This window comes from Staurois parvus, unplaced genomic scaffold, assembly GCF_062004578.1.
Source record: "Staurois parvus isolate SC_StPar_1 unplaced genomic scaffold, SC_StPar_1.0 ptg000586l, whole genome shotgun sequence".
NCBI classification, from domain to species: Eukaryota; Metazoa; Chordata; class Amphibia; order Anura; family Ranidae; genus Staurois; species Staurois parvus.
Genome location: NW_028318382.1, coordinates 3,346,896 through 3,368,455, shown reverse-complemented (window position 1 = coordinate 3,368,455; position 21,560 = coordinate 3,346,896). Strand labels below are relative to the sequence as shown.

Below are 21,560 nucleotides of genomic sequence, written 5' to 3'. Positions count from 1 at the left end.
TCCCTCAGGAATACACTACATTGGTCAGCTCAATGAACGGTCACCATTTCGGATATTGGTGGATCAGCTGACAGATGGTCAGTTGCAGTGGTCACCAATGGACGACCCATTTGATGTGGTACTAATTGGGGATGTAACAAATGGCCGTCGATATAATATGTACGCTGGCATGCAGACCTATATTGATGAGCTGAAAAAGGCTTTTCCGGGAGAGGAAAAGGCCATTGAAAATTTTATGAAGCTCGTTAAGGTATGTGTCCTGAGATCCAGTGTCCTTGGTAATTGACTGTGACCGCATATACACACATTGGTTATTTACATGACTCAGCATTTCTATTATTGCCTAGTCATGGAAGGTTGTAAGTGACAGAGGAGATCCAACAGCTAGAAGTATGCAGAGCATCATACCCTTAGCTATTAAATGAGGTGTAAATTAACATTCTATTCACACTGGGCATCATGCTGATATAGATTGTAGATGGTGTGATATTGCAGGGTTTTGTAGTGTTTTCCAGTCAGTTCATCCAGCTAGGAAACAATGTTTCAGGGCTTGATGGCCCACTTTTAAAAAAAGGAAGAGTATGAGTTCAAAAGTTACTTTAGTGTTACCCTTGCAGGGGTTTTCAACAACAATTTAATATACAAAAGCAAATTATTAAGCCTTCTTGCAGTACCGCTGCTCAAGTCTAAAGCTTAGGCCTTTGTCTGGCCCCTCAAACAGTCTTTCAGCACTGCTGAGCTCACATGCAACACTCTGTACCTGTCTCACAGCCCCTGATGCTCTGGCATACGCCCTGACCACTGTGCAGTTGACCTCCTGTTTGCTGTGTGGAGCCCTGAATCACTGCTAGGTCCTTGATTATAATCATTGTGCACACACGGCCTCCTTGTCTCTGGCAAGACCTGGACATAGGTTTAGAGGTTTCTTCCCTCCCAAAACTCTTTGAAGCCTCTGGACTCCAGAACCCAATGCAGAAAGTACAAAACCTGGAGAAAACTGAAAACTCAATTTTCTCCACTCTGAACACATATTCTAGAGCCCCTCAATCTGCATCTGAGAGAACCCTGTGTGCCATTTACCTTTTCTAACATCATGGCAGAGCCTAGCACTGTCACAATGGGAATATGTTCATCTGAGTTTGACCTGTCTTTTAGGCTAGGTTCACACTAGCCCTCTTGCTGCAGGCTAGTTGCGGGTGCGGGAATCGATGCAAAAAAAAAGACCATGTGGTTTCCATGCGGATGCGTTTCAGAAAAGGTGCATGCACCTTTTTCCTTGCGTGAAATGTGTGCACAACAGCCCATTCAAATGAATGGGCTGCTATGCCGGTGCAAACGCGGGCCATGCGGCCCACACTAGTGTAGATCGGGCATTAGTACTAATTTATATGACACCTTGTAAAAATTACAAGCATATCCGGCGCTCTAATGATTGTGGAATATAATTGTGAATGCTGAACAAATAAAGGATCCACATAAGAAGGCAAATAAGTAACAAATGTCACAGGATACAATGTAACAAAACTAGCAAATGTGCAAGAATCAGCGTTTGTCAGTTAAACACTCCTTCCAGGTGGTAGTTGATTGAGGAAATGTGCTAAGGCACACACAATCACCGGCACCTCGCCAAGGATGTGGGGAATCCCTCAGTAAATATGCAAAAGGAACACAGCAGGGCACCAGGTCAGCGTGAGTAAAAACAGTGGACTTTATTCAAAGAGCACTTACATTTAAAACCTCCACGGTCAGCGTTCTCAGTCAGTACAATGTGCAGAGACCGCTCTCTCCAGGGTGGTGGAGCCGACAATCACTACAGGGCATAAAAAGTGACCCACTGGAGATGGAAGTCCACGGCATCTCCTTGTGAGATCCCGCCAGATGGCCGGGTTAACTGACAGGTACCGTGAGAGACAGGTGAGCTGGCCACAACGTGTTTCTGAGGCTCCGCCCAGGGGTGTATTTGCCACAAGGCAAACAAGGCACTTGCCTAGGGCAGCATTTTTCAGGAGGGCAGCACCTCCCCCTAGAAGAAGGCATGAAAGAAGGGACATGTGCATCATGGGAACCAGGTGGGATCCAAGAGAGGCTGCGACCTGTTTGATGGTGTATGTAGAGCCTGGCTCTCACTCCCGGGGATGTGAAGAGCTGTGAAGATGAGTGTATTTCTATCGCCGAGGGGGGTATTGGAAGGCTCTCCCAGGTGGGGTGCAGGGTTGTTGTTGGTCAATGTCATTCTCTCTCCATGGGAGGGGGAATGGGGGTTTGTGTTGATCGGTGTCCATGTGTGTAGACGATTGTTGTGTTGCCTAGGGCAGCACAAAACCTAAATACACCACTGGCTCCACCTCCTTCATCAAGTCGGCTCCACCACCCTGGAGAGAGCTGTCTCCAGGAGCGGACTGACAACTCATGGGGCCCCCAGGCAATTGGGGATCATGGGGCCCCTGCGTCCTTGCCCACACTCAAAACACACCCAAAAAAGCCTATAAAAGGTACCAGGGGCATTTAATGGGGCCCGAGTGCTTGAATGGTCAGTCCGCCCCTGGCTGTCTCTGTATATTGTACTGACTCAGGACACTGACTGTGGAAGTTTTAAATGTAAGTGCTCTTTGAATAAAGTTCTACTGTTTTTACTCTCACTGACCTGGCGCCCTGCTGTGTTCCTTTTTGCATTAATACTAATTTATCTGAGTATTTTTATTGAAAACTGCTTGAAATACTTACACAAAACTTTCTGTAGGGAATAGCAGAGAAAAAAAATGTGAATCTTAGAGCAATTAAACACACCATAATAAAGATCGCTGATAAATAAGGTCCACACCTTCTTTAGATGACTTTGTGCTGAAATTCCCACGGGATGTTGGGAGACGTCCTGCTATTCACTTTTATCAATACATTCTAAATAAACTTCAGTGGTAAAATTCCACATACTAAGTGCCGCTCCGTGACAGAGAAAATGGACTAATCTACAGTCACAGTTTGCTGTTCATGAACAAGAGGCTGTGTGTATAAGATTGAGAGTATGTGTTTGTTGGCCATTTGGAAACTGGTCGTACCAAGAATAGTCCCATAAATGTATACACAAACGCAATAACGCATAATGTAAACGCAAATGTATATAATATGCCCAAGTTCACACTGTATATTTCAAGAATCACAAAAAAGAATTATACTGGTAATCTTGGATGTCAGTAATGTTTAATGCCCATATTTTATGTCAGGAAATGTGTAATACTATTATTATTAAATAGGAACAGTAGGACTATGGATAAGATCTTGCTCACTCTTACGCCTCATCTTTCCCTGGAATGACTCTGGTTGCCTTCATGACCAGGCCTAGGTACTTGTTGGGCCTTCTTGGCCCTGACCACTGTGGGAAATTTAAAACCTTTTTTGTACTAATGTCGGCCATACATGGGTCGAAATTCAACCGATTTTTGGTCCGAAAATCGGACCTAAGAATAATCGGCCGATTTTCGCTCTGTTAGTGGGTCAATGGCACCAGCCGATTATCGTGGTTCCTCCCCTTTTTGGTGATTGGGCATGTTGGAAAATTCATGAAAAATGACCGATTTTCGACTCAATGATGGTCAAATCGTACTGTCGTTTTTCCAAAAAAGAAAAGGCGCATGAGCCATGACCTGGAAGGAACAGAAGTTTCGCCTGCTATATGGGGTGAACTTTATGACTTGGTCAGACGATTTTCGAAATCATTGATGGCACCATCGGATTACTGAGCAAACGACGTTTTCGATTTTCGGACGAAAAATCGTTCAGAATTCGACCCATGTATGGCCTGCATAAGAGTCAACATTGATGGGAACTCTGACTAGTTAGTGCAATTTGTCAGAGGCTACACCAATTATACGTTTTATGAAATTATATCAGCTCATTTTTAAAAATGTGATGATGGCAAATGATATAGTTTTTATTTGACATAGGATTACAACACCAATACCACCTTAGCTTGAATACCCAAAGAGTCTATTCCTCGATGTGAATGTGAGGAGCAAAAATCTGCTTTTTTGTGATTTATTTGGCCTTCAAGAGTATGTAAACACAACATTTCATATTCCTGACACGTTTCTACTCTACCATGAAAAGGTATCCTGTTCTCTTTGTATTGCTTCCTTTGTGTGATATCCCTGGTGTTCCTGCCAGTCTCCCTGCTATCCTATTAAAAACTGACCACACTAGGCAAGAGAGCACAGCGTGGTCAGTTCTTTAGATGTGTTGCAAACTCAGTGTGCTCTCCTATAATGAACAGGTTTCTGCCCCCACACACACAGCTATTCACTGGGAAGATCAGTGGGTTGCTGTTCTCCTCTCCCAGCTCTGTTTTCATCTGCATACGGCGCCTAAATGGTATTGCTTATGAAACAGCAGAAAAAAAATATTGATAATATTGATGTTTTGCCTTTCATTTCTATTCATAAACTGAATGGTTGTTTTACACAGTGAGGGTTTACACATACGTTGAACGCAGAATACTATTACAGTTGTATATGGGTAATTATTATATATATATATAATGAATATGATGTTTTCTGAGTATGAACTTTACATGCACTTGCAAGTGCCAATACAGACAGGGTATATTAATTGCATTTTTTCATTGCAGAAAGTTGCTCATCGTGTTAGTGACTTGGGTGTCCTGAAGTACTTGCCTTTGCCGATTGCCCTCTTCTTGTGCAGAACTGGCCTGGTGAAGTTGTTGTCCCCATTCTTCCGCTATGCTTCTCGCAGTGTAACAGAGGTTGTCAGCGAGTTCACCAAGAATAAGGAGCTGCAAGCTGTGTTTAGCTACATCTTTGGCACCTATGGTATGTATGCAACAAACAACTGAAACTGTGAACATGGAGAACAGGAAGGCATTAAAATACAGGACCGCATTACTGAAAACACTGTTCATGAGTCTAAGGCAGGCCATTTCTTTCCTGCAACCACGGGTTGCACAAACAGTGCTGACAGGGGAATCCCTCCTGCCAAACTATTGTCTTCTACTTGCAGGGGAAGCTGTACCTGTCAGGAGAAGACAGTGATTATTGCTAGGGCTAAAGCAGCCGCTAGTGAAAATCACAAGTTAATCCGGTAGGCAGGTTGTACCCAAGTTGATCGATCAATCAACTTGGTACATTCAGCATGAGCATACATGGTTTGACTCTCAGCCGGTTCCTGCTGAAATGGCCAACATTCAAACTGTCTCTGGCTGGCCTAAGGCAGCAGGGAATGAGGGGCCAACTCAACACTCCAATTTACAATTTTACTTTTTTTTCTATTTATTTTTTTCCCCTTTTTTGTCCCTCTTTGGACGTGTCTTGGTGGATGCAAAGGATGCTTAGAGGAGTCAGAAATCTCCTTATAGGAACCATTAAATTTTTTTTTTTTTTTTGTTTCTTAATTTGGTAGTTGGATCCACTATGAAGTAGCTCTGCATACACAGCAGAAAACATACAATAGTACATTATACTAGTTCTTTTTACAAAAGAAAAATATACTTGACACAGAATGAATACCTTCCAACTTTGTAACTTAAGAATGAGGGACACCCTGAGACAGAGAATATGTGTGGTGCATGGAGCATGTCATGGTGAAAGTAGGTATGGCTAAATTGTGCTAAATATTAGGCGTGGCTTAAATGAGCATGGTTAAATAGTCTAAACCTCTATAGCATATACACTGTACAGTCTGTATTCCTTAAAGTGATTGTAAACCTATGACTTTTTTTTTTCTAAATAAAAAACCTGTTATACTTACCTGCTCTGTGCAGTGGTTTTGCACAGACCAGCCCCAATCCTCCTCTTCTTGGGTTCCAGTGCTCCTGGCTTCTACCCTCCCCCCTACCGAATGCCCCGCTCTATGTCCATAGTGGTAATAAACTTTTTTTAATACTTTTTTTACCTACAGGTAAGCTTATAATACAGCTTACCTCTAGGTAAAATGAATATCTCCTAAACTTGCATGAGATATTCACTCTTTTTGAGAGCCGGCACATGTGCTCTGAAGGAACAGCATACCCGTACCATGGCCCAGGACTCCCGTGCACATGCGCAGGAGTGATGTCATTGCAGGCTGGCCAGTCAGATGGCCTGAGCTCGTGAACTCAGAAGGAAGACCGGGTGAAGATGGAAGCCTCTGCAGTGGTGACAGTGCACTGCTGGAGGGTTTTGTTTTAAGGTAAGTCCTTCATAGTGTGCTAGTATGTGATGCGTACTAGCATATTATGACATTACCTTGGAGGATATATATATATATATATATATATATATATATATATATATATATAAAAGTTTTATAGCTGCGGTTTACTACCACTGTAACACACAGCATGGCTTGCCCCACATCCAACCACTCCTCGCTGGTTGTGATTGACAACAGCAGGAGCCAATTAGGAGAGAAAGCCAAGAGAGCCACTGCTCTCATGCGTATCAATGGATTGAGATCAAGCTCAGGTAAGTATGGGGGGATAGTTTAGTAAGTGTACTTCATCATTCTAACTTGTAACCATTTAGTGGTTCTGGAACTGCAGCCAGTCACAAAAGGGGTGATGCTGTCACATGGCAGCGCCAGAACCTCCTGACTGGCTGAAGTACACTTTGTAAATTGTGGACCAGCTGCTGTTTATTTGACCTCCACTATAATTTCTTTTCTGCCCCATACCGGCTGTGCAGAATAGTGATGTGGACAGTGGGGTTGTTGTGGGAATTGTATGAAAATCTGGGACAGTGCTGCAGAATCCAGGACTGTTAGGAGGTATGCAAGATATGCCTAGAACACATTCCCTGCCCCAGGGTTATCTTTAATATTGATTGGACCATGGGCACATATTTTTCTTGGGCTCCTTCATGAAGTATGGTGGAGCGCATAGCTTAAAGCTTCCAGCTTCTCACTGAATACTCATACTGTTTTTTAAGCTATATGCTCACTACTTTATTGGATGTGGAAATCACTGAAAGTCAGGAATTGAAGGGTCCTAGCCTCCCAACAACAATTAAAAATAAACTTGCTTATTTAATCTTTATTGAAAACCTAATCTATCAAAAAATATATGTACCATCAAAACCCCTCCATAGTACCCCCATCATTACACAGAACCCCTGCATTGACACCCCCCATCCCCAGTGGTCTCATCTTCCTGGTGTCCAGAGGATGTCAGACGAGCACCAGACACACCCCGACAAACCCTCCAGCTAAGAAGTTCTTCAGCGAGCTGATGGTCTGCAGCTTGTAGGACATGGTGAGGGAGAGGGGTCGGTCTGACTGTTCCTGACAGGCACTTTTCCCGGACAAGGTTTACCTTATTGAGCTGGCCAAACACCACACAGACAGACTGCAGACATAAAACCCAACCAATCACTAGCACCCCCAACATTCAATTCTGCCCTCATCTCCTGATTGGTAGCTAACTCCACTTACCAACTATTTGCGGGCAGTGCGGACAATGAATGGGTCTGGGCCAGCTGCCCCTTTTGTCCCGCATTAGACGGCCCTGCCCTGTCCATAGACCTTAATTGTTCTCAGTGCCTGAAGAATAAATACACACTACATTGTTCTTCATTGCCTGGGAAAATATGCACTACAGCTTGATATCTGTATAGCCACATGAGTCATATTCACTTATAAAGCATATCAGGGATAGACAAAAGGTGGAACTCTGATATGATAACTGTGCTGAGAAGTTTGAAATACAATAAACTTCATTTATAAAAAAAAAAGAAAAAAAAATGGAGGAAAGGACAAATGGAGTGTGGTGTGAAATACATACTGTATAAGGGATCGGTTTTACCTGCCGCAGGATTTGTATTTCTCTCCATCCAGTCCTGAGATTTACACAGCTCTGCCTCAAAGACCTCCCTGATGGGACAGGAGACCTCATTTTTCTCTGCTGCAGTATTACTTTTACTTGCAGGTGTTGTCCTCCCTCCCTCCAGCTTGTGACTGGAGTGTAAAAGGAGAAGCAGCAGACTGATGCGGTCATGTCACTACTCTTTCCCTGTGCTGCTATTCCCTTCCCTTCTTTGAGCTCTGTTGTGCTGGGTTTTACAAAAGGTTGATACCAGATCAGATTCAAGTATTGCTTGTATTTAGAAAAATACACTAAGATGATGATGTATCAGTGAATTCAGAATTGCATTACTTTGTGTGTTTTATATAATTGCACAGAGTTTAGTTTTATGGCTTGATCTGTTGCTGTAAACCAGAGGTCTCCAAAATGTGGCCCTTTGCTTGCCTTTATCTGGCCCTTGAAGCATTATTCCTGCCATTGACATGAACAATGGGGCATAATTCCTACCACTGACATCAACAATGGGGCACTATTCCTTCAACTGACACCTATGATGGGGCATCATTTTTTCTACTGACAACAAAAATGGAGCACTGTTCCTCCCAACAACACCAACTATTTCTCCCCCTAATACCAAAGAACAGGTATTGTTTACTCCCACTGGGCACAGTACAGCCCCTCTAATGTCTGAAGGAGAGTAAATTGTCCCTTTCTTTAACCTCTTAAGGACCGCCCTATAACACATATACTACTACAGGGCGGCCCCGGTGAGCAGAATCACGTGTGTGTATGTATGTATATATATATATATATATATATATATATATATATAGGGGGCGTAGGAGGCCTAGCCGCGCCACCATTCGCAGCTGCAGATGTCAATCACCGGGTCCCGGCCGGTAATTACCCACCAGCGCCCAGTTATTACCTATCATCTCCGATAGGGAGGAAGATTGTTTTGTTTACAAACAACCTTCCTCCCTTTCAGCTCAACCACGCTGCTCCGGGTGGCTATGCACAGTACAGCCATCCCGATTGGTGTGCTTACAGTGAAGAACATACCCCCCGCCCCCTAGTAAAACACTCCCAGCACACAGTTAACCCTTTAATCACCCCTCACATTAACCCCTTCCTGCCCAGTGCTATTAGTACAGTGTCGGTGCTTTTTTTTTTCTAGCACTGAGCACTGTATTGGGGTCACTGGGGTGTCAGTGACACCAAGTTAGTTCCCCCCAGTGTCAAAAAAATCCCATTATCTATACCACCATTTGTAAACACTATAACTTTCACGTAATCCAATTAATTTACATGTATCAGGATTTTTTTTTTAGCAGACATGTCGCAGAATACATTTTGGCCTAAATTTATGACGAAATTTGATTTTTTTCAGTTTTTTACTGGAAATGTTTAATAGCAAAAAGTCCAAAATATTTTTTTTCTCAAAATTTTCGGTCTTTTTTTGCTTATAGCGCAAAAAAAATAAAAACTGCACAGGCAATCAAATACCACCGAAAGAAAGCTCAATTCGTAGGGAAAAAAGGATGTGAATTTCATTTGGGTGCAGCGTTGCATGGCCGCGCAATTGTCAGTTAAAGTAGCGCAGCGCCGTAATGCAAAAAATGGCCTGGTCAGGAAGGGGGTTAAGTCCTCTGTGGAGGGCAAGTAGTTAAAAAGTTTGGAGACCCCTGCTATAAACAATACCATAGCCTATGTGCCTGGGCTCAGTTCGAGGCAGGTTAATTACTGGTGAAAAATTGGTGATGTTCAGGTGCTAAATCTGAACCCTATTTAAAGGATAAGTTTACCTTTGGGACAGGTTACATGTTCCACCTGTTTTTAGGGTGGAACATGTAACATGTTCTCATAGCCGAAGCCACGCCCACCCCCCCTCTCTCTGACAGATAATAGAGGGAGAAGTTTCTCTGTACTATCTGACAGATTTGAAAACAGCGCTCCACCCACATGGCCCCATCACTCATTCAGTGTTCTGTGAATAAGTGCCTACAAGTCCAGGCACCCTTAGCGGCTGTGGGCTTGTAGTTTTCAATGAACTACCACGACGCTGTGGAGCGTCGTGGTAGTTCATTGCAGCTTCCTGTTAGAATATCTGCTTGACCGAAAATCCCATACGGCTAGCAGATATTCTGACAGGTCTGCAGGAGACCTGCATGGCATCAGTGATCTACTGATCGCTGGTGCAATGCTTTATAGGCTCCTTTGGACAAAAATAATGAATGCACTTTTTTTTTTTTACCTGCAAAAAAATGCACATTCATTATTTTTGTCCAAAAGGTGAACTCAATGGGGGTAGGATGTTAAAAACAGTAATGACTATTTTCTAGGCTAATAGTTAAGGGCAAGGGGTTGTCAAACAAATGGCTTTGGGGACCTGGATACTTTCCTAGAGAACACACTCCAATGGTAAATAAATGTTTTAAAAATTCTGTTTCGTGGGGAGCTGTTTTTTTTTTTTTTAAATAGTTGCATTTATTGAAATCGTACAAATGGGGAGCGGTTTTAATAATGCTTAAAGGGCAACATAAAAATGCTAAACTCCTTTTAAATATCTTGCCTGGGAGGGTTGCCCTGAATTTTCTTGTGAAGTGGGATCTCTACAAGATAATATATACCCTGCTACAGCAAAACTGTTAAAACTTGTGGGTTTTAACTTTTTAAATTGTTTGTAAATGACAGCGCCCAGCTGTTATGTATTTTTTTTTTTTCCCTTCCAGGCTGACAGCTGAAAAGCACTCAGCCTGTTAGAATGCCAGCATCTACCTGCTTCCTAACAACCAGCCAGGGGGAAAGCTGTCACTAAGACCTCATGCACACTGGACATTATAAAATCCCCAGTAGCGTTAGCTGTAGAATGCTGTGATAAAAATTATTTTTTTTGCGTTTTTTAGCTTTTCTGCATTAGCTTTTTTCAGCATTTTTTTTTTATTTATTTTTTTTAGTATTTTTCAGCATTTTTTAGCAGTTATACTCTCACAAAATCTTCAGACTCAAAACCGGTCATAAACGCCGGATAGCTGTGTTTTTCAGCTTTTATCAGCGTTAGAGCGTTTTTACAGCTAAAGAACTCCTCTTGAAACCTACTAGTTCTGGGGTTTTTTTCCAGCCAGAAAACGCTCCCGCTACAAAATTCTGATTAAAGCCTATGTGTGCATGGACACATAGGATAAAATGCTGGGGAGTTTACTGACTGTAGAAAAATACACCAGAAGCCAAAAACAGCAGCTGTAAAAATGTCTAGTGTGCATGAGGACTAAACAGCGGTAGTAATAGTGCTGCTAAATGTTCCACATAACACTGCTGTCAGAGATTCAACTCGACCGAGCACCCATTTACTTTGTCCATTTGCAAAATCTCTGATCAAGCAAAACTGGGTCCAAATTGGTTGCTCATCTATACTTTTAAACAACTTGTATAAAGAGGTGTGCATAAATCTGATCTGAGATGAAGAATTAAATCCTCATACAATAGTTTTTTTATTGTAAAGGATATAGAATATTGGGGGTGTAGCGTACATCAGAAGCAAAAGCAATGGCCTTCTTTACCACTTTACCTGTAACGTAGTGCCTATTGTTTTACATTATTGAGGGTCAGCTCAAGCCACATGTGCTGGCATACATTGATCAACTCATGCCAGCACATATACTTGGTAAAAGCAGTGTATTTCAATACACTAGTATGAGGCTAGTGGCTCATGCAAATATGCTCTGCCCTGTTTTGGAAAAAGTAGAACAGGCCCTACTTTTTGCAGCACAATGCAACACGTCTACGCACACTGAACCACACCTAATCCCTGGTTCACATATGTGCATTCCTGCGGTCCAGGTTTTGCGTGGGCATGAGAGCACAGTCATTTGAATGGACTGCAGTGCCCCGGGACACACAGAAAAGAAGTCTCTGCACTTCTGAAAACTCAGCCCGTACGGGAACTTCGGTTTGCAGTACGGTTGCAATTTCCAGTGCGGGCGACGTGCCATTAGAATTAATGGCACCCGCCCACGGGTCCGCATTCTTCTGTGCGGGTGGTGCGGCTGCATGGATTTTTGTGCAGATCCCCAGCGGCACCACCCGCACATATGTGAACCTAGCCTAAATGCAAGAATCAAAACAGTCTCATGAAGTTTCCACCAAAAAATTATTCTTCCTGAAGTTAAAGTAATAAAGTGTAACACTGTGCATGTTAAAACACAAAGCAGCATGCCCGTGCACATCGAAGCATGTGCATTTACCTTCACTTGACGCAGACGTTGAGGTGTGAATGGACCCTAAAGATTTAACATTGCATAGAATGTAAGAATTTAAAGGGCACAGCTATGATGTGTAGATGATCAGTATATTAATTACAGGGCAGGCAAATAAAAACCAATGTGAAATGTTAGAAGCAAGAAGCTGAATGGGAATTCAGGTGTGGCTGGTGGTGAGTGCTGCAGTCTGATCAGTGATAGGCTGCATCTTGGCAGGTGAGGATAGGTGTAGCTCTCATACTGTCACATCGATTATCTGCCAGGGTAAATCTAGATATTTGCCTGAGGTGGAATGAACGGTTAAATCTGATTAACAATACATTACCTCCAGTGTCAGGTAGCAGAGGGAGCAGTGATTTTTATTGAAGGTGGCTGCACAGAGGAAAAAATATGGCATGACATGAACAAAGACATACAGTTAGGTCCATAAATATTGGGACATCGACGCAATTCTAACATTTTTGTCTCTATACACCACCACAATGGATTTGAAATGAAACGAACAAAATGTGTTTTAACTGTAGACTGTCAGCTTTAATTTGAGGGTATTTACATCCAAATCAGGTGAACGGTGTAGGAATTACAACAGTTTGCATATGTGCCTCCCACTTTTTAAGGGACCAAAAGTAATGGGACAATCGGCTTCTCAGCTGTTCCATGGCCAGGTGTGTGTTATTCCCTCATTATCTCAATTACAATGAGCAGATAAAAGGTCCAGAGTTCATTTCAAGTGTGCTATTTGCATTTGGAATCTGTTGCTGTCAACTCTCAAGATGAGATCCAAAGAACTGTCACTATCAGTGAAGCAAGCCATCATTAGGCTGAAAAAACAAAACAAACCCATCAGAGAGATAGCAAAAACATTAGGCGTGGCCAAAACAACGGTTTGGAACATTCTTAAAAAGAAGGAACGCACCGCTGAGCTCAGCAACACCAAAAGACCCGGAAGACCACGGAAAACAAATGTGGTGGATGACCGAAGAATTCTTTCCCTGGTGAAGAAAACACCCTTCACAACAGTTGGCCAGATCAAGAACACTCTCCAGGAGGTAGGTGTATGTGTGTCAAAGTCAACAATCAAGAGAAGACTTCACCAGAGTGAATACAGAGGGTTCACCACAAGATGTAAACCATTGGTGAGCCTCAAAAACAGGAAGGCCAGATTAGAGTTTGCCAAACGACATCTAAAAAAGCCTTCACAGTTCTGGAACAACATCCTATGGACAGATGAGACCAAGATCAACTTGTACCAGAGTGATGGGAAGAGAAGAGTATGGAGAAGGAAAGGAACTGCTCATGATCCTAAGCATACCACCTCATCAGTGAAGCATGGTGGTGGTAGTGTCATGGCGTGGGCATGTATGGCTGCCAATGGAACTGGTTCTCTTGTATTTATTGATGATGTGACTGCTGACAAAAGCAGCAGGATGAATTCTGAAGTGTTTCGGGCAATATTATCTGCTCATATTCAGCCCAATGCTTCAGAACTCATTGGATGCCGCTTCACAGTGCAGATGGACAATGACCCAAAGCATACTGCAAAAGCAACCAAAGAGTTTTTTAAGGGAAAGAAGTGGAATGTTATGCAATGGCCAAGTCAATCACCTGACCTGAATCCGATTGAGCATGCATTTCACTTGCTGAAGACAAAGCTGAAGGGAAAATGCCCCAAGAACAAGCAGGACCTGAAGACAATTGCAGTAGAGGCCTGGCAGACCATCACCAGGGATGAAACCCAGCGTCTGGTGATGTCTATGCGTTCCAGACTTCAGGCTGTAATTGACTGCAAAGGATTTGCAACCAAGTATTAAAAAGTGAAAGTTTGATTTATGATTATTATTCTGTCCCATTACTTTTGGTCCCTTAACAAGTAGGAGGCACATATGCAAACTGTTGTAATTCCTACACCGTTCACCTGATTTGGATGTAAATACCCTCAAATTAAAGCTGACAGTCTTCAGTTAAAGAACATCTTGTTTGTTTCATTTCAAATCCATTGTGGTGGTGTATAGAGCCAAAAATGTTAGAATTGTGTCGATGTCCCAATATTTATGGACCTGACTGTATATTCTGTGTCTTTAGGAGGCCGACCTCTGGACAGTGCAACCTTCAAATTATTATCATATTTATTGGATATGCTGTTGATCGCTACTAAAACAGAAGAGATAAGCAAAGTCAGAGGCAGCAATGCACTAAATAGTGATGTATAAAGCTGGTGTTATACGCACCCTGCTGGGTAATCCTGTCCTGCTGGCATTCAAAGCCATAAACTCTTAGATTTGTTTTCTCTTTCCTTCAGCCTGAATCTTCCATCCACATTATACAGCATAGGTGGAATCTACAGCTGCACCTATTGCAGCCTGAAAACCCAAACAGTGTCTGCATCTGATTGGTTGCTGCTGCTGTTTGGCTGAAAAAATGTTGGGCTGGAGGGTGGTGACAGGGCCATCCATGGAGAACATTTCTGATGGTTCATTAAGAACTGGGTGAAATTACCATAGTATATGGCCAGCTTTAAAACTGAACTCCAGGAAAAAATGTTATGATCTATTTATAGCCCTCTATCCCCCTCAAATCCTTTGGCTGATATGCCCTCTTTCTGCCACTGATCTTGCACATTCCCTACTGTAGTCCCTTGTAAAGCAACCGGCTATATATGTATGTTGCCACCCGCTGCAGTGGGCAGACCTAGGATTCTCAGACTACCCAGTCTGATCTGTCCACTGTGCTGCATACGTAAAGGATAAGTTCACCTTTGGGAACATGTTGCATGATTCACCTGTTTTTAGGGTGGAACATATACCATGTTCCCAATGCTGTTTTTTTCAAAATGTTTGGTCTTTTTTTGTTAATTTAGCAAAAAATAAAAACCCCAGTGGTGATTAAATACCACCAAAAGAAAGCTCTAGCTGTGTGAAGAAAATGATAAAATTTTAGTTTGGGTACAATGTTGTATGACCGCGCAATTGTCATTCAAAGTGTGAGAGCGCTGAAAACTGGCCTGGGCAGGAAGGTGTAAAATTGCCCGGTATTGAATTGGTTAATTCACAGTGTTCTGTGAATGAATGAACTATAAGTTCCAACAGCCTTAGCGCAGGGTTGCCATCTCATCCCTTTAAAACCAAACACATATTAAATTACACAGGTTCTGTGGCTGATTAAGGTGGTAATTAAACTCACCTAGTGCCTTATCTGCATTAAATTAGCCTCAGAACCTGTGTAATTAATATGTGTTCGGTTTTAAAGGGATGAGGTGGCAACCCTACCTTAGCAGCTGTCGGCTTGTAGTTCTCAAAGAACTACCACGGTAGTAGTTCATTGAATCTTCCTATTTGTATATCTGCTTGCCTGTACATCCTATACAGGCAAGCAGATATACTGACAGGTCTGCTGGAGACCTGCTGATCGCTGGTGCAATGCTTTACAGGCTCCTGCAACCAAAAATAATAAATGCATATTTGTTTACATGCATAAAAATGTGCATTTTTTATTTTTGTTGAAAAGGGGAACTTATACCTTTAAATTGTTGGGAAGGGAGACTCCTAGCCTTTCCTGCCTATGATGACCTCACACTTTCACTGATGAACCAGGAGTCTCCATCTATGCCTGCAGGTTGTGCAAATTAATCTCATCACATGCTATACTGGAGGGGTTATAATGTACAGTGTAGCCACAAAACAAGGGAAAGTAGAGGAGGGCAGAGCAATGTACAGTGCCTTGAAAAAGTATTCGTACCCCTTGAAATTTTCCACATTTGTCATGTTACAACCAAAAACGTAAATGTATTTTTATTGGGATTTTATGCGATTGACCAACACAAAGTGACACATAATTGTGAAGTGGAAGGAAAATGATAAATGGTTTTCAAAATTTTTTACAAATATCTGAAAAGTGTGGCGTGCATTTGTATTCAGCCCCCTTTAGTCTGATACCCCAACTAAAATCTAGTGGAACCAATTGCCTTCAGAAGTCACCTAATTAGAAAATAGAGTCCACCTGTGTGTAATTTAATCTCAGTATAAATATAGCTGTTCTGTAAATAATCCTGGTCACAGGTTAGAGAACATTAGTGAATAAAACAGCATCATGAAGGCCAAGGAACACACCAGACAGGTCAGGGATAAAGTGGAGAAGTTTTAAAGCAGGGTTACGCTATAAAAAAAGATTCCCAAGCTTTGACCATCTCACAGAGAACTGTTCAATCTATCATCCGAAAATGGAAAGAGTATGACACAACTGCAAATCTACTAAGACATGGCCGTCCACCTAAACTGACAGGCCGGGCAAGGAGAGCATTAATCAGAGAAGCAGCAAAGAGGCTCATGGTAACTCTGGAGGAGCTGCAGAGATCCACAGCTCAGGTGGGAGAATCTGTCCACAGGACAACTAGTAGTCATGCACTCCACAAATCTGACCTTTACGGAAGAGTGGCAAGAAGAAAGCCATTGTTGAAAGAAAGCCATAAGAAGTCCTGTTTGCAGTTTGTGAGAAGCCATGTGGGGGACACAGCAAACATGTGGAAGAAGGTGCTCTGGTCAGATGAGACCAAAATTGAACATTTTTGCCTGAAAACAATGCTATGTATGGTGGAAAACTAATACTGCACATCACCCTGAACACACCATCCTCACCGTGAAACGTGGTGGCAGAATCATGTTGTGGGGATGCTTTTCTTCAACAGAGACAGGGAAGCTGGTCAGAGTTGATGGGAAGATGGATGGAGCCAAATACAGGGCAATCTTAGAAGAAAACCTGTTAGAGTCTGCCAAAGACTTGAGACTGGAGTGGAGGTTCACCTTCCAGAGCTACAATGGAATGGTTTAGATTGAAGCATATTCATGTGTTAGAATGGCCCAGTCAAAGTCCAGACCTAAATCCAATTGAGAATCTTTGGCAAGACTTGAATTTAAGAATTGCAAGAATTGCTGTCCAGATGCTCTCCATCCAATCTGATAGAGCTTGAACTATTTTACAAAGATGAATGGGCAAAACCTTTACTCTTTAGATGTGCAAAGCTGGTAGAGACATACCCAAAAAGACTTGCAGCTGTAATTGCAGGGAAAGATGGTTCTACAAAGTATTGCCTCAGGGGGGCTGAATACAAATGCACGCCACACTTTTCAGATATTTATTTGTAAAACAATTTTTAAAACCATTTCTCATTTTCCTTCCACTTCACAATTATGTGCCACTTTGTGTTGGTCTATCACATAAAATCGCAATAAAATACATTTACGTTTTTGGTTGTAACATGACAAAATGTGGAAAATGGCAAGGGGTATGAATACTTTTTCAAGGCACTGTAGGTGAGCGGTGTCAGTCCTATGAGTACAACACTACTGATCCTCCGTTCACACACACACCCAAGGTCCTATCCTCATAAACCTCTAAATCCTAGGTCATGATGGGATTTGTAGTCTCAGAACATTGACAAACACTAACAGGAAGTGACATTGCCATTGCTGAGATACCTACTCATTGAGATTGAAGAAGAAGCAGTGTAAGAAATGATGTAACAGATTTTTAAAATGTGAGATTTATATATGTAGCGCCCTCCTAGGTAGCTAGGGGGACCTAGATTTCAGTGGTTAGATAGGGGCTGAGCAGCAGCCCAGGTGTCAAATTGTGGTCAGGGCTGAGAGGCTCTGCAGGCCAGCCCCTCTGGAATTTCCCCCTGTTCTAGAGCTTTGGAGGAAGGCCTAATGGCAATGGGTGGATCTGAGGAGTGGTTGGCCTGTACTCTTGAGGGAACCTGGCCAATCCCCAACAGGAGTTTGGAAAGGGGCCAGGACAACCCTAAAAGTAAGAGAGCCTGCTCAGTAGCAGGAGGGTGCTGGTGGAAGATGAATTGAGATTGAGATGCAGGAGCCTGGGAGGGAGCCCAGGTTGGAAGGGGCTCACTTCCAGGCGGAGGAACCTTGAAAGGTAGAAACCTGTGGACTTCACTGGTCCCCCCAGAGAGGACCTCCTAGCGGCAGAGAAGGAGTTTTTAAGTCCGCAAACGTGCAAACTACAACGAAAAACCCGTAAGTGATCACAAAAAATGTGCAAGTGCAAACACCACACGAAAAAGTGCACTTAGGGGTGTGTTTGTCCTACCCCCGGAGGGGTTGAACCGTTACCCTGATCCCCCGGGGCACGAAGCTCCTGACAGGGACAAGGTTCCCATTTGGTCCTCCTAGCCAAAAGGCCTGGTGGACCACCGTTCCTTATGTCCAGCCGAAGCCGGACATCCAGTACTAGGCCAGGGGGCTCTCCCAAAGAGAAAGCCCCCTAGGGATCAGGGGAGGAAGGAACCAAAAGGCCACACATCCTCCCCCTAGACTTCAGGGTAGGCCCGAGGACCCACACCCTCCATCCGTGAAAAACACACACATAAGTAAAGCAAAAAGTGACAAACGTGGGAGTGAAATAAATTAAATAAATAGAAAATAAAAAAGTGGTACCGTGCCAAATTGTGCACAGACCAGGCCCTGAGGCCCGTAGCAAAAATTGCCCTGGACTTAACCAAAAGACCTGGTCCTTAGGGCGCTGTGCAAAAAGAGGTGAAAAACAGTGGCCATGTGTCATCTTCACACCGTGGGGTCCCACACCCAAGTGTTACTAGTGACACCCCTGAGAGCGTCTTCCCCAGGGGGCACTGAGTTTGCGGACTTTTTGCGTCCCCAGCCCCTGGCCAGACCAAGGTAGATCCGTCCAAATCAGGAGGTACTGGGTCTTTCCAGTCTTCCCAGAGGAATTACTCCCAAGGCCCCAGAACGAATCATGGCGCTCCCTGGTTTCTGTCCCTCCGGTACTAGCCTTCCGGACCCCCATCATACCAGTGAGGGTACTATACAACAGCCATCCCCGCAAAGCTAGAATGGCCGGGAGCACCCCCACTGGACACTGATAAGAACAGATACTACACTTGATCTTAGCCAAAAGAAGAGAAGCGGCAGAGAAGGAGTGGCCTAGCTGATAGGCTTGGTAGCAGCCACCTACCCAACAGCAGCACAGGAGAAGGATTCAGTGAGTACACCTACACCCCCTGGGCCAGATTGGGGAGAGAGCATTTTGGTGGGAAACATAACTCACGCTGCAGCAGGGTCTATTGCCCTCTAGTAGTTACTACTGGATCCCCTGTCCAGGGATTCTTCCATACAGCCGAATTGAGGAGTATCTGGGGTTGTAGAGGTACATTGGGAGATGCTGTCTAGCTCTCCAGAAGAGGATTTTTGTGTGCATAAAGACTTGTAATTTAGTTCAGGATGTTTGTCCTCCCTTGGGCATCCCATATACCCCTTACCTCATCCAAGTTCTACATCCTTAATAAAACTTCAAAATAAAGCTCAAGGACTGGTTTTCTGTCTCCTGGTGCAAATCTTGGTATAGATGTGCAATGCCTGGCTGTGCAGGACTGTAGGAGGACCCAAATTTTCGATGAATCCTAAGGGGTAATGATACATATATAAAGTGCACACTTTTTTATAAAATCACATTAACAGTTTTACTTAACCATCTACACATGGCTGTTGTGCAGATTTTAACACCATCCCAGAGTTCATCCTTAATCACTTCCCAACTGCACTATAGCAGATATACTGCTACAGGGGTGTGAAAAATCACGTATATACACGTGATTTTGTATTTCTGGGTAGGGGGTGCGCACGCGCCCTACCTGCGCCATGATTCGCTGCTGTCAATCACCGGGTCCCAGTCAATGATTCCCCATGTGATCCGATTTTGCACATCTCACCGAGTTTTGCGGACCGATTTCGGGGCGTTGTTAACATAACATACACACCCACAGCGGTTCGCATGAATGGGATGCGATTGTGATGCGGTGTGGAATTCGCACAGAAACCAGTGTGAATTCTGCACTGTATCAGTGTGAACCCAGGCTCAAGTGGTTGTAAACCCTTACGTACAGTATACTCAGTGAAGTGACTGGCCTCAGTTGATACAGAGTTACAACAAATCCTCTACGTAAGTTGTACCTGTATCTGTATACATTAGTGCAGTACATCCTTGTAAAAATCAAGAGATGAAAATGATTTTTCACAGACTCACAATGCAGGGGGGGTGGGGAGCTGCAGTTACACAGCGTACAAGAGTTCTGATTGGAGATAAGGTGCACACCCCCCTGCACACAGGAACAGATCTGAGGCTGTCAATCACAGGCTGTATGCTGGAGATCTGTCCCCTGTCACCTTTTTAGCTCTTGGTGTCAGGGAAATTTGTCAGAAGTGACTAATGCAGATAGAGAAACGAGACAGAAGAGAGATATGACACTTAAATAGGTCGTACATTTTACAATTTTACTCTTCTTCCACCATGGGTTGCAGGAGAGAAAATTGCTTGACTTCACTGACTGACTATGTTGATGGGAGAATCCCTCCTGCAGCACTATTGCCAAGGAGTCTCCCCTGCAGCCTATAGCCTCTGGCAGTGATCGTATGAAAAATATGCGGCAGTCTGGCTGTACTGAAGTCGATTTATGGATCAACTGTAGTACAAACGGCCTAACCATAGATTGATCGGATCTCAGCCGGTCCCTGCTGAACCAGCAAAGATTCGATCCATCATTTGCTGGCTTTAGTGCTTTGGAGATAGGCAAGTAAACACTATAGAGTTATGTGCATTGTTTAGATTTCATGTCCCTTTTGGAGAGATTTCTTTGCATTTCCTGTCCAAACATACAACAGGAAGTGAGAGAAAAATATCTCCAAGATTAGGAGAGATGCACTCTTTTATACAGCGGTCACTGGATCAAGTGGTTTTCCCTCCCTGTTTGTTTGGATTTCGCATCACTTTCTATCTCTGTGACAATGGTCACTAGGATGAACCAAAAGGATGTCTCTCCAGCGGGGACATAGATACCAATGAAAACATGAGAGGTTCTATTCCTTCCCCTTTCCATCTAAAATCTCAAAATAGTTTTAGCTTTTATCTTAAAAAAAAAAATGTGATGATATTCTGAATATTATTAGGATCTCTATTTCTCTATTTAAATAAAGAAATTTAAAAATGAAGTAATTTGGTTATAGTAACTTTTTTCCTCTTCTCTTTTTTTTTGCAGGTGTTTTCCCAGATAAAGCCAGTTTTGCTCTACACTCTGTATTGATTGACCACTTCATGCGTGGAGCTTGGTACCCAACTGGAGGTGCCAGTGAAATCACATACCATCTCGCTCCAACAATTGCAAAGGCTGGGGGTGCTGTGCTCTCAAGAGCAACAGTGGAGAAGATTCTACTCAATGGAGACGGAAGAGCATGTGGTAAGTATGATAAGAATACATGTGTGGTGGTGGTGGCCATGCATGATTTGTTAAATGATCGATTTCTTTTTCAAGCAATCTATAGTTGACAACCCATTTGATACAACACACGGGAAAAGAGATTTCAATCAGTAGTTGGAAGATATCATCATTAAGTTATCAATTGCATCTCTTTTTTGCCATGCAATCCCATAATCTGGTCGAAATGCAATCTAATTCATAAACAAACCATAGCAGTGTTGCCAAGCGATGCAAC

The 21,560-nt window shown here is 43.1% G+C and overlaps 1 protein-coding gene across 1 annotated transcript in view; it reads left to right on the top strand.

Moving 5' to 3' along the window:
* The window catches only part of RETSAT (retinol saturase), a 59,037-nt gene that overhangs the window by 6,284 nt on the left and 31,193 nt on the right, over window positions 1-21,560 (top strand). Inside the window, exons 3-5 of the mRNA XM_089692472.1 lie at window positions 9-250; window positions 4,622-4,823; window positions 21,107-21,304. Of these exons, the coding sequence (XP_089548598.1) occupies window positions 9-250; window positions 4,622-4,823; window positions 21,107-21,304 (642 nt within the window). The remainder of the gene's footprint in view (window positions 1-8; window positions 251-4,621; window positions 4,824-21,106; window positions 21,305-21,560) is intronic.